Source organism: Apis florea, unplaced genomic scaffold (genome assembly GCF_048593485.1).
Source record: "Apis florea isolate Af1SG1 unplaced genomic scaffold, ASM4859348v1 contig_3158_pilon, whole genome shotgun sequence".
Taxonomy (NCBI): domain Eukaryota; kingdom Metazoa; phylum Arthropoda; class Insecta; order Hymenoptera; family Apidae; genus Apis; species Apis florea.
The window spans coordinates 3,441,846-3,459,323 of NW_028256713.1; the positions used below are offsets into that span (position 1 = coordinate 3,441,846).

The 17,478-nt window shown below is 35.4% G+C and overlaps 1 protein-coding gene across 1 annotated transcript in view; it reads left to right on the plus strand.

The window, feature by feature from the left end:
* The window catches only part of LOC100863946 (monocarboxylate transporter 10), an 83,074-nt gene that overhangs the window by 64,874 nt on the left and 722 nt on the right, over window positions 1-17,478 (plus strand). The window contains exons 7-11 of the mRNA XM_086909400.1: window positions 138-302; window positions 8,632-8,917; window positions 10,768-10,942; window positions 16,381-16,587; window positions 16,813-17,441. Of these exons, the coding sequence (XP_086765526.1) occupies window positions 138-302; window positions 8,632-8,917; window positions 10,768-10,942; window positions 16,381-16,587; window positions 16,813-17,228 (1,249 nt within the window). The 3' untranslated portion in view covers window positions 17,229-17,441. The remainder of the gene's footprint in view (window positions 1-137; window positions 303-8,631; window positions 8,918-10,767; window positions 10,943-16,380; window positions 16,588-16,812; window positions 17,442-17,478) is intronic.

Consider the following 17,478-nt stretch of genomic DNA (forward strand, 5'->3'; position numbering starts at 1 on the left):
CAACCCGCATCCCGATAAATCCCGATTCGTCTCAAACTTGGCCCAGATTCCTCTGTCCCTGTTCACGAATCGTCAAGCTATTCCCAGCGCTACGATAGTAGGAAGTGGAACGATTCACCGGTTGCAAAATGTAACAGCTACGGCGTGGTGCTGGGCACCGGGGCTGGCCTCGTGAGAGAAACTGCCGGTCTGGTGCTGGGCCATTACTTCAGAAAACGGCGAGAGTTCGTCGAGATGGTCGTGCAAGCTGGCGCTGGGGTGGGGATCGTGCTCTTCAGCGTCTTCTACAGGGAGGCGGTCGGGTAAGTTATATTATCGGTTTGTACTCCCTCTTGCCCAGATAGGAATATCGTCGAATTCGGATGGAAATGAAATATTAAATGCCGTTTTAATGGACGCGTGAGGGGAGGAATCCTTTGGAAGAGGAGTGGAGGAACTTTTGCTCGAGCGAAAATTGATTCGAGGTTCGATGCGTTCGTGTAAAGTAACGTGAAAAGCGATTTATGTATCGAGAAGATCGATGAAGATTTAGGGATTGAGATTTTGGTGTATGAAAGTTTCGCGAGTGAGTGAAAGTTGATTTGATGCGTTTAAATGCGAGTTTTGATGCGAACGTAGAAGCAAAAAGTGATTTATATCGAGACGTTTCGATTTGAAATTTTAACGTAGGGAAGAAGGTTATTTTGGAGAATTTCGTTCGAACGATATTCGATTATGAAATGTTTCGAGCGAAAAGTGTAAAAGTTTAATGCAAACGGTGATTTATATCGAGATTCAGGTTTTGATTTGAAATTTTGTTAACGCGCAAGAATTTTGTTTCGATCAAACTTTAAGGTTTAAGTTTATATATTTTTGGAATTCAAGATGAAAATTTAAAGAGATATACGAAAGATTCGTTGTGAAACGAGTTAAGTTCAGTATACATCGATTACTCGAGAGAAAAATTAGAATCGAATTGGAGTAAAACTTAAACTGTGGAAATAATGTGGAAGTTACTTAAGTTTGAGAAAACCGGTTAAAATTGTAGAAGTTTGATATTTGTAAAAGTTGTTTCGTGTCGAAAGATTTAATTGACTATGCGTGGCGAAAGCTCTCTGGAGGATTCTCTATGGATGGAGGATTCGTCGTGAACTGAAAATTAGTTTCAGTTTAATAGTTTTTGTTGCATAATAGTGAAAACTTTTTAATTAAAATAGGAAATATATTTATGATACGCGATAAATATATATATATATCCTTCCATCATTAAAATCGGATTTTAAAGTCGGATAATTAAAATAGCTGTTGCAACGATGTTCGATTATGTTGTATAATAATCGCGTGTATAGACAAGCAAGTAGAATACATCATTGTTGGTACAGGAAAATGGAATTTGAATCGCGTGTGATCGGACAAGTAGAGCAGTTGTATATCTGATATATCGACGGGGCCAGCTGAATAACTATGCCAGCCTAATAAGTAGAATAGATACACATATCTGAATGGATAAATAGAATACATCGATGTCTGAAGCTCTAAGTAGAATAGAATTGAATGTAATCGAGCAAGTAGAACAGCTCGCTATATATCACGCCGTGACAATGATCGTACAAATCATATCTAATCGAATAAATACACAATATCGTTCAGTTGAACAAATATATTGCAATTACGCGTCAACGATAATTTGACGTACAATTAAATATTCGATAAATAATTAATTAGACAAATAAGAAATACGATTTTGAACAAATGAATTGTTATCGCGTGTAATAAAATAATAAATCTATATAGTATTAATTATGACGTGAAATCTGAAAGAAACGTAAATAAATCGACGCGTTAAATAATTCCACATCGAAGTAATATTTCTCATATGTCGATTCGTATTCGAAAGAGAAGAATTAAAAATCAGAGAAGAAGAAGTGTAACAGAAATGCGATAATTACTTCGTCAAACATATATTCTTGCTCGAACGCGTTTCATACAATTGAACGAAACAAATCGACCGCCAATCACGTTATTTGATATCACGTTTTTTCTCACGCGAGCAATTTAACCGTTTTTATACCGTCGGCCAATGTTCCCGCCCTTTTTTTTTTTTTCCTTCAACTGTCGATTATTTTGCAAACGATTTTCTGCCACGCGTTATCGACGTGAAAGAAAAACGAAGATCACAGAGGTATCTGTTAAGTATCGACACGTAACTACGAACGACGTAAATTGCAAGGAATGAAATTTCAAAAAAAAAAAAAAAAAGAACGGATTTTTACTTTATTCGTGTCGTTGAAAACGGGACGTATTCCGCGTAGAAATAATTGCACGTCCATTTTTCTCGATGTTCCGTTCCATTTCTAACGTCAGTACAATTTATTTGTCGTTGATGTTTGTCGATAAATTCTAACACGTGTTCTAATATATCACGTTCATATGGTGTATGATAGAAATACCGTATGCTTCTACCGTATAATAAAATGAAATAAAAATCGAGAATAACATTTCTTGTGTTTAAACTTGTGGAAATAAAAATCTTTCCTACTTTATATATATATATTTCTTTTGTAAATCGCATTGAATAAGAAAATATTCTGAAATATAAATTTGAAGTGGACTTATTCTGCATGAAAGAACATACTCACTTTCCATGATTAAAGCAATTCTGGTTGCTGAATCAAATATGGTCTTGTTCTACTTTTCTAACCGCGTAATTTCCTCGTTATATCGGAAATTTTGCTTGTCTGGCTAGATACGAGATCCTCTTCTATTATGGCTCGAGTACCATAATATATACATATATATATATACACTTCCTCGTTTTCAATATGTCCCAAATAACTGTTCATAAAATATCGTGTACTTTGAAAACTTTTCTAACGATAAATAATTTTCAAATTTAATTTACTTTATTGAATATCTTCAATGAAATTATTAAAATTATACGATCAACATCATCATATTCTTTTTTGATACTTCGCTCTTACTTCACTTGTCCGAAGAAATGCTTTATTTGTCTGGCCATCGTCGTTTTATTTCACTTTAAATAAATTTTTATTTGAATCATTGGATCGATAATAATTTTCCAAAATTTCTCGAACACTTACGAATCATCTTTTCTAGTTCGACCGCGAGCACATTTTAATCCCAGAAACGAAAAGTCCTTGGAGAGTTATTTTTCCCCGATGTTCTTCGTTAGTTTGACGATTCGATCACAGTTTCACCGGCGAATATTAAACGGCGATGACGAACGAAGAAATGGCCTGTTCGAAATGCTTTTAATTAAACGAACCCGAGGAAAGATCGTAAATTTGACGAGGACGACAGTGCTCATAATTAAATCTCGTACGGGGTTCAACTCGAGGCTGAAAGTTTGAAATTGGGAACGTCGAAATCTAGTTTGATAGATTATAAGTTCGTTTCAAGAGGTTTTCTTTTGATGTTTAGAACGTTCTCTTGACTTTTATGTTTTTCGTTCTTGAAATTTAAACAATCTGAAACTTTTCTGTTAAAATTTATTATTATTTAACTAACTTTTAAATTTTATTTTTCAGAAATGCTAATCCAAATCCATAGATTTATGATTGCGCGTTAAGTTATATTTTTAAGGATCGAAAGGAAACGAGGCAAGTTCTATAATTCTATTTCGCTATTTTCATGTTTTCTATGTGTTACACGTTACGTAAAATGTGAAGAAGGAAGCCTGTTTAAATAATATTCTAGAGATCGAATATAAGAGGAATTCCAAGAAAAGTAAATTCAAAGGAATTTGCTTCGAATATGAAATTATCTTTTACTTGGCTTTGATTCCAGATTTATATTATTTTTATTTTATTCTATTTTATTTTGAATGGACAAAATTCGAAGATTTGAAAATTATCAATCTTCTTCCAATATTTCAAAGATTGAGAGAAAATGGAAAAGTGAATGAATAGTCCAAGGAAATTCTGGAATCACCAAAATGACTTGTTGCATCGTTAAGATAGTTTAATCGTCGGAGATCAGACTCGATTTCTAGCCATTTGCCAACGGATTAATGCTTCTCCCGCGTCTGGACAGGTGATCGCTGGCACACAAGCGAATCCACTGCATTGCAGGTACGTGGTGCCGAGTTTCTTCGGGCGAGAATAATCCGAATGCAAATTTCGATTTCCGATGCAAAAGTGATTCGATTTTAAATCATTCGTCAAAGTAAAAATTTAACGAACAATTGAATAAACATTTTTTAATTTCTATCTTATGCACACTCGTTGATTGGATATTTTACAAAAATATCTTTAAACTTTAACGGAACAGAAACTTTTATCGTCTTCTTATGAATCTTTTCTATTAACGAAGATAGAACTACTTTGTATCTTGTATTTTAATTAAATTAATTTACGGTTAATTTTTTACAAAAATTAAGAACATTGTAAAATTCATATACAGTGTAATAAATTCTACAAAGGTTTTGTGAAGAAAATTTTATATCAAGAGAAGAGCGAATCATAAGATTTTAATCACTTTAAAATAACTTTGTTTATCAGGTCTTTTTTTCATTATTTGAACGAACTCGTGAAATAAAAGTCTGTTAACGATGTAATTTTATCGATTATACACGGTTCTCTAAATATTCCCGAGAAACGAGAATGTGAATTCGTTCAATTAGTGGGAAGCAGCGCACGGTACAATTTCATTTCCTATAATTTCTTAAACGGAACGAACTGCTGGCCTGTAGCCCTTCGTTTATTCCTAACACACGCTAATAACGATCGAGCTTTATCTCTCTAATTTCGTAATTCTTGAGTATGTTCGATACTCTGTCACAACTCGTATATATTTTTTTCTTGAAATTTAAAAACTTGTTGATGAAAAAAAAAAATTTCGATCGGATAAAAACAATTGTTCAAACGTCGTCCATTCCTCAAATTTCGTACAACGATGTAAAATACTCGTATTCGAGACACTAATAATTCAACCGCAATTCTCTTTATCCAAGAAGACGAGATTCTAATTACAAGAATCGAATTTCGTACATTTGATCATGAATCGTTCGATCGAAAAATATATATATATATATATATATATATATTCTTTCAAATATTTTTTCTATCCTAGCCAGATATTCATCAAGAACTGCGTTGCGTTGAACGACGGCGTTTCATCGATCGAGCCAACACCGTTGATTGGTTTGATCATTGATTGATGGGCCGTCGAATGGCGTTTGATTGATGGTGGCCAACATTTCGCCCAAGTCTCTGTATCATTTCGACGTTTGGTAACTTTCTGCGCTGTTTCAGATGCGAGATATCCCGATTGATGCTCTTTTTTTCTCCTCTCTTCCTCTCTCTCTCTCTCTCTCGGCGATACGGTGAATACCCGTACAGCACTGAATCAGAATGGAGATAGAGGGCAGAGGTAGATTTATCGGATGCGTGGGATCGAAAAATCGCGTCGCTCTCTTGGTTACACGAAAAGTGCGTGGGCGTATATTCGGCGGCTGCTGCAATAGTAGCCTATATTTCATCCTTCGAATTTTGGGATTTTTCTCGTTCATTGGTATCGATCTTTCATTATTATCGTTATAATTTAAATACGTGTGGTTCTCAAAGAGTGAATATTCGTTTTTCTTTATGGGGTAAATCAAGTAATGTAGATAATATATTTCAAGAATTTGTGTACACGTTTTCGCGTGTAAAATATCCTCAGATTTTGTATATTCTTGAATGATGTGACGAAGGTGAAGAATGAAATTAGATAATTAAATAAGAGAGACGAGTATTTGTTGTTTATTATATATATATATCGCTGTTAATCACTTAGGAAATGAGGAGAAGATCTTGTTGAAAGAAATATTCTGGTGAGAAATTTTTATTACGAGAAATATTTGTCTCGTTAAGCTGAAAATAAAGATTTAATTTTGAAATGGAGAAGAATCGAAATCCGTTCAGCCAGAAAATAGAACAAAAGCGTTCTTGTAATATGCAAACAAGTGGAATAGGAGGTCCGCGTTTAATAGTCGAGTGAAGTAGAAATAGTAAAGTGAGTTTATAGCTAACTGAACAACTAACAGGGAAACTGTATAGGGAATTGCATAGTGTCTGACAAGTATAAGGATAAACTTCGCATCACATTTGACATGGAATAGATATATATGTTCTCATAAAGTTGACGTCACTATATATTTATACCAATTAACGTGGAATTGTTACATTTTTTTTTTTATATTTTTATTCCATTCTAACAATTATTTTAATAATTCAATTTATTAATTAACTTTCTCTTGCTTTCTAAATTTTAATACTCCTTTAATTCAGTGACGAGAAGTTCGTTTTTCGAAGAAAGCACAAAAATGGGGAACACGAGGAAGTTTTAATTGCATATCACGTTGCAACCGATAAAACCATTAAACAAGAGAACGTGCACACGTGCTCGAGAATGGACGCGTCAGTGATATAAGTACGACATTAACGCGACACGTGTTACGCGCACGGTGTAACCGGCCGTGCTAGGCAAGACGATCATAATACCTCGTCACCTGTTATTTATTATACCTGTAACACCACCGTAAAACGATACGCCGTATGGGTGTGGAAGGGAAGGAAGCACACGTGGCAGCCGAGAGAAGGAAATAAAAGATGTGTTCTCGAGGAAACGCGTAGGAACGTCGTAAACGTCGGCTGACGGTTGCCCTCCGACTTTCACCCCGGCAATAAGCGACGAATAAGGATGGGCTATTGTTCATGGCTGACACGCGAGAATCAACGTCTCGTTCCTTCGACCCTTCTCGACCTAAATTTTTTCTTGTCGAGTAGAAAAAAAAAAAAAAAAAAAAGAATATTACCACGCGAACAACTTTTCCTTGTCGAGTGAAAAATTATTTTTGTTCGCTATATTTTACTTTATTTATTTTCTTTAGGATGCGTGTGCAAAAGTGAGATGATGATGATGATAAAAATGATGAAAAACTCTAATTTTCCAAAAATTTGAAATTCGTAAAGTTAAAATAAATCGAGAGAAGATAATTAAGAATGGTTGGTTGGGAAGGAAAGAAGAGGAGCAAGTGGAGCGTGGTAAGATATATCGTTTTACTATTCCGATCGGAAGCGGAGTGACCATGCGCATTCGCAGAAATGTCTGTGTAATTAAGCAGAACGATGTCGTGTTCGCATCGATAAGCAGTTCCATTTTAAGTTCAACGGGGCGTTTTCATCGGCGATACACCGATATCTTGCCAGAGATAAGTAGCGCAGCACTACACTTGTGTACAGGCAAGTAGAAGAGGTCAACATCTGTGCAAGTAGAGCGGTAATGTACCGACAGGCGAGGAGAATAATCCCGTATCGAGTCAGACGCGGTCTATATCTACCCGACCCGGCATCTCGCATGGGGTTCTATGATGCTCGTACGTAGTCAAACGACGATGCGCTATCCGGTAAACAGAATATTCATGTATTCCAATCGGATATTAGCTTTTACGTGTTCGTCGTTTCGACTTTATTATTTAAATTTCTATCTTTATTTATAGGTCGTCTCAGATTCGTCGTTTGATTTACAAAACGTATATAGTAATAACAATGATTTTTTATCTCTTCAAGATTTTTATCGCGTTCGACAATTTATTAAATCCTCGAATAAGAAAAATTAAGAATCTTTAAGAGATCTTCTTCTTTAATTTTGTTGACGAGAGATGATCCAAACGTACTAAAAAAAAAAAAAAAAGAAGAAGAAGAAGAATGGAACGATTAAATCTGGACGAGCTAAAAACAATTCAACGTTCACACCTTTTGTGCGCAAATAGTACGAATCCATGCGTGCTAGGACGAATAAAAAATTTCGTAGCATTTATCGAGGCAGACGAGACCAAGGTTCGTTATTCGTCGTGCTGGAAAAAAAATTGTCACTGCGTAAAAAGCGTTGGAAAAGAGTTTGAAAAAAAAAAAAAAGGAAGAAAAAGAAAAAAGGAAAGAGGGGAAATTTCCCTTCTCATAGAATTACAAACGATCCACCACGTGTAAAGTTTAATGCCTCGTCGAAACAAAAGCGTGGAAGGCTCGCTGCCGGCTCGAGTTTACTGACTCCAGTTGCGGCGAAACGTCGCGTTATGAAGTTTGCGGTCGTTTTCAGCCAACGACGAAACAGAAACCTCTCTGTCTCTTTCTCTTTCTCCTCTCTCTCTCTCTCTCTCTCGGTTCGACGAAACCTGAGCGACCATGAATCCATCACGCCTTTTCTTAACTGGATTCCTCTTTTCTCCGGTTGGATTGTTCAGAATTCTCATTGGAGGGCGATAAAGTAAAAAAATTTCCTCTTTCTGCGTGAATAAGATTATTCTTCTTCCTTCTCATTCCTTATAAAATAAAACTGAAAAATTAAAATAACAAATTTCGAAATGGAACGATCGATTAAACTCTGCTCCTATAATATAATAACTTCGAAATTTAACAAAGTTAATTTATAACAAGTTTCGATTTATCGTAACTAAAATCGATCGTTAATTGCGAGAATTCTTCAATTCAATTCGTCAAGGTTAGATTAGGTTAAAAGATTACAAACGAAAAGAAACGAAAGGGAAAACGAGAGAGAATGCAAATAGAAAAGCGAAAGTAGAGGGATACGAAAGTTACGTAAGAATAAGCGATTCTTTTCTATGACCGTAACGACGCGATGTTTTCTCAGAAAGCTGGGCTGGGAGCGTGGGATGCAGTCGGTAACCGGAGCCCTCTCGTTGGCCTTCTTCCTGGGTTTGATTTATAAGAGCGCCTCCCTCTATCACCCGCAACGGCGGGCAATGTTGCACGTGAAAAATCAACGAGGTGGGAAGTTGAAGGAGAAGAAGACCCCGTCGAAGCCGCCAAGGCAGCCGTGGGTCGATCTCAGCCCTCTTGGAAGTCGCCCTGTCAGGATGTTGATGCTGGCTGCAGGAGCAGCCGGTTTCGGTCTTTACACGCCCGCCTTTTACATCGTGAGTACCTTAATTAGCGTGCCAAAAGGCAAGACAAGTTGATGGTTTAGACAAAAGAGTTGTTGTTGTTGTTGTTGAACGTAGTTGGATAGTTTGGTTGGTTAATTTTGCAATTTTGAGAGAATAAATTGGTAAAGGAAACAATCCTTTTCTTGTTCCTAGAACAACAGAAAAATTATATAATTTAGAATTTTCCTCTAAAGAAATGTTTATATATCATAGGAGATAGTCAGCGTGATGTGTAATGTGATTCTTATGATTAGAATTAGACAAGGATTAGAAGGTTTTTTGTTAGATAAGTGATATATTAGATTAATGAAAAATGATTAAAAATGATTCTTAAAGAATTATTTGTTGGATCTTTAATCTTTACTAGTATAGTTGAAATCCAGTAAATATATCCAATAAACAAAAGTTTCATACGTACTTTGCAGTTAAATTACTCAAAAACTGTGATTAGTTTGGAATCGTTGCAATTCTCTTTCGACTTACAATTCGAAACTTCGTTTGTCTAAGTCGAGAGGCAAACAATTCGTGTAATAGAAATCGCTGATTGTTTCCACTGCAATTTCTTGCGCAAATAATACGAGTTCGTGGTCAGATTAGTGGATTTAATCGGTGGAAGTTGAGTTAACTGGACCTGAATCAAAATTTCGTTCCAACAGTTAGAGTTCTGTCGTATATATGTACGATGTGTCGAAAATGGAAATAGTAATGGAGTTAACTTTTGAACAAAAAGTTGACAGATGGTTGGTCAGTTCGAAATGGTCTTCGAATCAAACTGCCAGGAACATGCGTATACCTCGACAACAATCATAGAAACCATAGTTAGCAACGGACCACAGTTAGCAACTTTATCCTCGAACGAAGTTTCGTTAAAGTTAGCAAGCTTACATGCTCATAATCGTGGCCAACCCTGCCTCTCTGCCATTCTGTTTCAATCTGTGTATATCAGTTAGTACTTCGAACTCTGGAGGAATTCGTGAAATTATTGCTCTTACTGAATCTGCAGAAATCGTTTTCGAGCATTGAAAATCGATTTATAAATAGATTTGTATTTAGATTTATATTTCGGATATGATTGTTGTTTCTTCTGTTTCGATCATTCTTTTCCCAATATTGTTTTAATTTTTACAGCATTATTTTACACTTTGATACGACTTATTAAATATTCTATGATAATTGCAGTATATTCATCGCTCTTTTATCATAAAATCCTCTTCCTTATTACCTCGTATTCTAAAACATATCTCGTAAACAACATTCCTCCGCGTCTTGCAACAATTATACTCCTAGTATCTCAAAGCTAAGTAATTTCAAGTCATCAAATTAAACACAATTGGATCTAATTGGATCTCCTTTGATACCTGAATTCATCTTCAGAACCTTCTTTCTAATTGTATCTTAAACCATATCATAAATTAAATTAACTCCAAACCTTTAATTTAATCTTAATAAATATACAAATTTCAAACTCTTAATTCACACTAGACATATTATTTACTCCTGAATATCTAAAGTTAACATTTTTAAAAATTAACTACAAATATCCTAGACTTTTTAATTTAAAATTATAAATCCCAAAGCACAATAACTCAAAACTCTTGATTCCACACTGGATTATACCAATTCCTGGACATTTAAACATTTCCAAAAGTTCCAAGCCTCTATTATAAATTTCAAAAAAATTCCAAACTCTTAGTTCTTCTGAAGAACCACCTTAACCAATTCTATTCATCCAACATCTTTCAACGCTATTGATGTGGCCAATAAATGAACTTTCCTTGTACCACTTAGCCGACTTACTTTTCTTTCCATATCAATCAGCTAATGAAACACATCGGTTCCAGGCTATCCAGGGCCACAAAGACGGTTTGGAGGCTAGTGCGGTCGTGCTCCTGCAAACTTGCCTAGGCTTGGCAGCGGCTCTCGGTTGCGCGGCTTGGGGAGTCGTTACTGCCAGACCATCTGCTCAATGCCTGGTGTCCAGACAATATCTCTGCCAGGCGGCTCTTCTCGGAGTTGGTCAGTATACAACCCGTTACGTTGTTGTGGCGAGGATGCTCGAACCGCGAAGCGATCGAGAACGGTGGAAGCGGGTCGAAGGAGAACGTCTCGAGAAGTTTGGTTTCAGTGAGATGATGTTTGAAGAGAAGAGATCCTTCTTGAATATATATACCGTGTTCTTAATGAAAATGAAGGGAATTTTGGCAGAATGTATAGACTGAGATAATTTAATTATCTTGGTTTGAATTAATAAGGGAGAAATATTCTGATGAAAGTTGGTAGATATTTCTTAAAGAATTTTCCTTGATGTTAATTTTGAAGTTTTGGAGATAGAAGGAAAGTTTTAAGATGTTGTTTTAGAAATGAAAAGGAAGAAATTTTATATAAAATAAGTAGGTATAATTTTGAATTAAATAATTTAGTAGTTTAATTTAAATAAGATTGAAGTTAAATAATTTTAGAATTTTTAGAGTTCTTCTAGCTAGTTCAAGATGGAGAAACTTTATTAAACCAAAAGAACACGTGAAAACCATAGACGATATAAATCATAATTTCATCTGTTCTAATTAAATTTGATAAGTAATTGTAGAAATTATACATGAAAGATAAAAATAATTACTGGGTATTATTCTATATAGATTCTGTTCAGAAATCAAGTGAGACATACATTCTTCAAGGAAAATTTTTCAAAAACCAAAGATGCTTCTCGAATCGATCTGATATATGCACAAGGAATACGATCATCGACTTCATGCTTTCGTCCATCAGGTTCGTCGGCCGGAAGTTTCTTAAAACATATAACCTCCATTCAGTGGTAGACTTCATCCCTTTCACCCGTTCACCGGTTGTGTGCCACTCTTTTGAAGCAGGCTGGGCTGTTCGAGTGTCAGCCGCATACACGTCTTTGCCCCCTCATTCAGCCGGCTTACCCTCGGCTCGAGTTCTCGACACAAAGTATTTTCCATTCTGTCCCCGAGTCACCCCCTCGATGGCTCCTCCATCCTCCTCTGTCTCACCCTCCTTCCTCCGTTCTTTGCTTTGGCCGCGGAGGCGAATATCGTTCTGGCGAAGAAAGAAGAGGGGATGAAAGAGGACTGTTGCAATCGTTAATGGGGTTGGCTATGGACAGAGGAAGCGCATTTAAAACGTGACGCCAGGCCGAGACAGACTTCCAGCGATTTCGTTAGTGAAGAAGAAATTAGTCAATCGGTTCTGGGATTTTTTACTGTACCAAAAGGGAATTATTTTTCTCTGTCTTCGATCCGAATTGATTGGATGGTGATAAGAGAAGGGATAAGTTAAAGATTGTGAATCTTTAAGATCTGTTGCATCGTTTAGTTGGTGGTGGTTTTTTTAATTTTGTGAGGATGAATCAGGTTTGAAATTGTTTGAATGGATTTGTGTACTTTTAGCAGTGTGAACAATATATATTTGCATATATATAATATGATATACAGGTTTATTTATACGTATATATGTATCTTTGGGATTCGTTGTGCTACTTGATTGTTCCTTTTGTGATAGTTTTATAATTTAAAATAATGAGTGTAGATAAGATTTGAAATTGTTTGAATAGGTTTGATAACAGTGAAAACAATATATAATTCATTAATGTTTTATTGGATAATTTTGAAATTAAGTTAAAGAATCAGGAAAATCTCAATCTTGCTGGCAACAAGATTTTTCAATTTTTCATTCCTTCACTTTTTCGTTCTTTTACGAGGTTAAAAATTGCGATCATCGTTAAAAATTCGATAAAACGAAAATCGTTCTTTTCACGTGATTCGCGATATACAATTCAAGGGAAGAAAACGTATCCGTTGAAATTTCGTTCTCTCACGGCTATCTCGAAGGAAAACGAAGCTTTGGCAATCATGGAATCGTTTGAAAATGTTTGAGGAGCATGGAATATTTCATCGCGCGTTCGAACGTGAAATTTTAATCCCAACGCGATCAACGCGATTCGCCAATTCCACTGAAATCGAGATCGTCTCGAGAAATCTGAGAATTAAATCAATCTTTTTCTTCTTCTTCTTCTTCTTCTTCTTCTTCTTCTTCGAGTCTTGAAAATATTCGAGAATTAGGGAAGAAATGGAATTCAGAATTATCTCGTTTAATTTTCAATCTTAATTTATGTTTTCTTGAATAATTTATATATTTTATTTTAATACAAATATGAATATAAGTTTTTTATATTTTAAAGAATGCAGAGAAAATTACGGCAATTTAAGTCGATCATCCCTTTTAATGGAAATGATATCGATCGAGGAATTTTTTTATTGCTGCAGCGAAGGTTACCGCCGCTTATTATCTGTAAACGATAATTATCGTAAAACGATTATTTCTGTGTTCCATCGAGTGATTTAATAGCTGAGAGGTTTTGTGGAAGAAAGGAAGAAACGACGATTTAGACGAATTTTATATCGGAGATATAATATTATCGTCGTTTAAAATGTAAAAATTGTTATTGCAGTTTTCAAATTTAAAATTTATACAGTAAAAATATATTCAGTATAAAATATAAAACATATTAACATGTTACAAATTTCAAATCATTTAAAAAATTATTATTCTTATTACTCGCCAAAATATTAGGTATAATAAGAGAAGGAAAAGGGAGAACTAGTTGGATCCACATCTTATTTAATAGAAATAATAAGATGTTTTTTATATGTTATAAAAAATACGTATATATTTTCACGCTCGAAATATGAGAAAACGCGATGAATTTTTTATTAATAAATTTCATTTAACGTGGCACGATATAATATCGTGTTTAACGCATAGACATCACAAAATGTGGCTTAATATATTTACCAACCGCGTATGTATTTCATCAACGATCGCACAAAAACAACGATGCGGAACATTAAACATATCGTTCGCGATTAATAGCCAATGCAAATTTGTGCAGTATATTTCTCTGTAAGTTCATCAATCACGCGTTAATTTATAGCAGGTTCAAATTAATATTGAATAAATTTCTTTTCAATTTAGTTTTTTTTTTTAATTAAATTAATAAAAATTTATCCACGGAATGGAACGTAATAAATTGAATGATAAAAAAAAACATTTATTTCATCCATTCCATACATTATCATATACAAAATTGACAATAAAATTTTCTATAGATATACAATATGTAGATTTATAACCTGAATTTATCTCAAGGAAATATTTTACATATCGACAATCGTACTTTACGAAATATTCCAAAACCAAGAACCATTAAACAAATTTTGGAAATAATACATTGCTATTATTATTTCACAATTTATATCACGTATCGTCACCCTATATCGAAATCAATACTCATAAGAATATGCCAGAATTCAGTTACAAGCCAGAACATCAAGCTCATAAGCTTTAATGTTCCTTCCCGAAACATTAACAATCTCCGACCGCAAACCTCAATTACATCTCTGAAAAAAAAAAACTTCCAGAGAAAAAAAACCTATTCCATAAAAAGCCGGAGAAAATTCAACGCGAATAACATTAGCGTAAATATCATTTGCACGTGTGCAAATAAAACGCGACAAACCGAACTGGTGGCCATACTAATTTCCCCCGACCAGTGAGCTCGCGAGCTCGGTGCAACGTCCACGAAGCGAGAACAAGGGTTGAAACGTGGGGTGTACGAGCAAAAATTTCGTGGAACGTAACTCGTAATCAGCGGAGAACCGTATTTTCAGCCGACGACCACACGCACGCACACGTTCAACGCGTGGAAACGTCCCTTTTTTTTTCTTTTTTTTTTTTTTTTTTTTCTCAACGATGGAAAAGGGGATGGGGAGGAGCTGACAAGCGAGAGTTAAATATACAAGCGCGACCAGGAAGAGTTTCAACCCTACCAACAAAAAAGCGGCTTATCCAGTGATGCGCTTGTTGGATCGAGTTCGTTCCACGGTGGATAAGCTATACGGTGAAGAAAAAGAATTTGCAATTTTCTGCGCGTTTCCAGAATTGAGAGGGAGGAGGGGGAGTAGAGAGTTGGACGAGCTTTGTGGCTTTTTTTTTTTGATTTGGATTCTCTAGGAAAATGAATAAGAGTGTATTGGGGTGGATTGTGATATAGGTGGAAATGTATAGGGGTGGTTTGGAGATAGTTGGGTTGGATGGTTTTTGGGATTGATGAAAGAAGTATTTGTATTGAAGAAGAATAAGAAAAAGAGTGAATAAGAAAGATAAGGAGTAAAGATATTGTGTAATGAAAAAGTTTAAGAAGAAATATTAAAGTAATAGAAGCGATTGATAATAATGATTGATTGAAAATTGTCGGATACAATATTTCAATTATTAATTAATTGGTAAAATTAGTTGGTGATTTTTTAAATCAGCAATAGATGCAACAAACGGCATCAAAAGATTATTACGATTATTGATAATATATTTTTCTTATTAATGAAAAAAAATATACATTATTCTTGCAAATTAATTAAAAATTTTTATTTTTATCGGCGTCACCGTTATATCATACGTCATCATACGTCACCATCTTCTTCGTCTTCCATCCTCACTTCCATCATCATTGTCTCATCAACCTTTTTCGCCACCGTTTCACGCGTCTCATTATCTCGTCTCGTTTGCTGAACCCTTCATACTTCCAAGCGAATCGGAATCATCCCAGAACAATTGTCACAATTGCCAGTCTAACTCTTAACCTATTCCACTTGTCCAATTTGTTCATCTCTAAAATGTGATTCAATGAAGAAAATTGAAATATCGCACGATATCTCGATAAGGTATCGAATATATTAATATATAAATAATTTTAAAGTAAACTTGAACTTATACGAGATAAATTCGATATAAAACGCTTTAAGAATAATCAAGTTTGATGGATAAAATTTTGATACAGAAATTAATTTCGATAGGATATATTAGAATTGATCTTATTTCGATACATTTTTCCACATTTTTCCAATGGAAATATAATTCAATTAACGAATAATATCGACAATAATCGACGCGTCAATTATGAAGGAAAAGTATCGCCGTATCAAACAATCGGGGCTTAGTAGAAATTGTGTTTCGTTGCTTTATTTCCGGCCAACGCTAATGACCGGTGCACGGGTAAGAGGATTACGAAATAAACTGAGCTTCAATGCTCCATAACCGTTCACCGGATCTCTCTGCGTTGAAACATGGATGGCAATCTTAAAAGTTTCTGTCATAAACGTGCCACTGATTGTACAGCCAAATAATTTCAATTTTTGTGAGAATAATATTAAGTTGTGATGCAAAAGAGTTATAAATGTATGAGCGATTAATGTTTTTTTTTTTATGGTAATTATTCCCAAGGATTTATATGAAAATTTAGATGAAGACAAATTTTAATTTGTGTTTCATATCAAAAATTATCAATATCACTTTAAAGATTAGAACTTTTTTTATGCAAGTTCCATTGCAATAAATCAAGGAAAACATCTATCTTCATCACACTGTTCCTGTTTCAGCTATAGCTCAGGTGGCATTGGGCAGCGTGCAAGGCTACCATGGGTTGGTATTGGCTTCCGGTTTGTACGGCGCCTCTCTCGGTGGAGCCCTTTACTCCTTAAAAATGTTAGCCCTCGAAAGACTAAGAGCCAGACACTTCGCACGCTCCTGGGCACTTGTGCAGGCCGCAGAAGCCTTACCTATTCTTCTCGGAGTTCCTCTTACTGGTAAATTAAAAGTTTCTTTCAAAAATAGGAAAAAAATATTCGATAGTAAATAATATATAAACTCTATATATTGTTTGAAAAAGCTACGAAGAAATAAAAAATATATATATTTTAAAACATATTTTAACGTGTTATTTCATGAACACAGAAATTTTTATATCCATTTTCAACCATCTGCTCTATCAACCGCCCTTCGATAACCACATTTCTATCTTCAAATTGCAGGTTACATGAACGCGAACAGCTCGAGGGTGGGTTACTACGCGTGCACGTTAAGTTCCTTGTGCGGTGCAGCGTTACTCTTCCTGGTGGGTTGGGGTCGCCAACCGGCGTCCCCTCTTCTTCCTGGCTCGCACCTCTCAAATATGAGCATACCTCCGCCGTGTGCCTGTCCTCCACCGCCAAGGCCGAGGTTGCCCAAGTCCCAGTCGTTGCACGTGCCCCTCGACGAAGAGCATTTCCGCGAGAGGGAGGTGGAGAGGATGCACACTGCCGAACACTATTACCAACCGCAATTCTACGGGCCTCTGAGACCCAGCAAGAGTGTGCCCGAGGGTCTGAGTCATCAGGACTCGTACAGAAGTAGACCGAGACGGCACAGGGACGTAACTGTGATCGAACAGATCACCACTAGCGTTTAATGAATAAAGAAGAAAGGGTAAAGAGCAGAGGGATGAATTATTTGATAATGTTGATTGACTGTCGTTGAAAATGAATGGACAATGACGATGGACAAGCTTGAAGCTGTGATGGAAACGTTGGGATTCTTGAGAAATTGTTTATTGTTGATGTTTTATGTTTATGTAGGCCTGGCCAACTCTTTGGATAGGAATTTTTTAATTTATTTTGAAAGTGTAAGTTGTAATTTATGTTCCATTTTGATAATCAAAA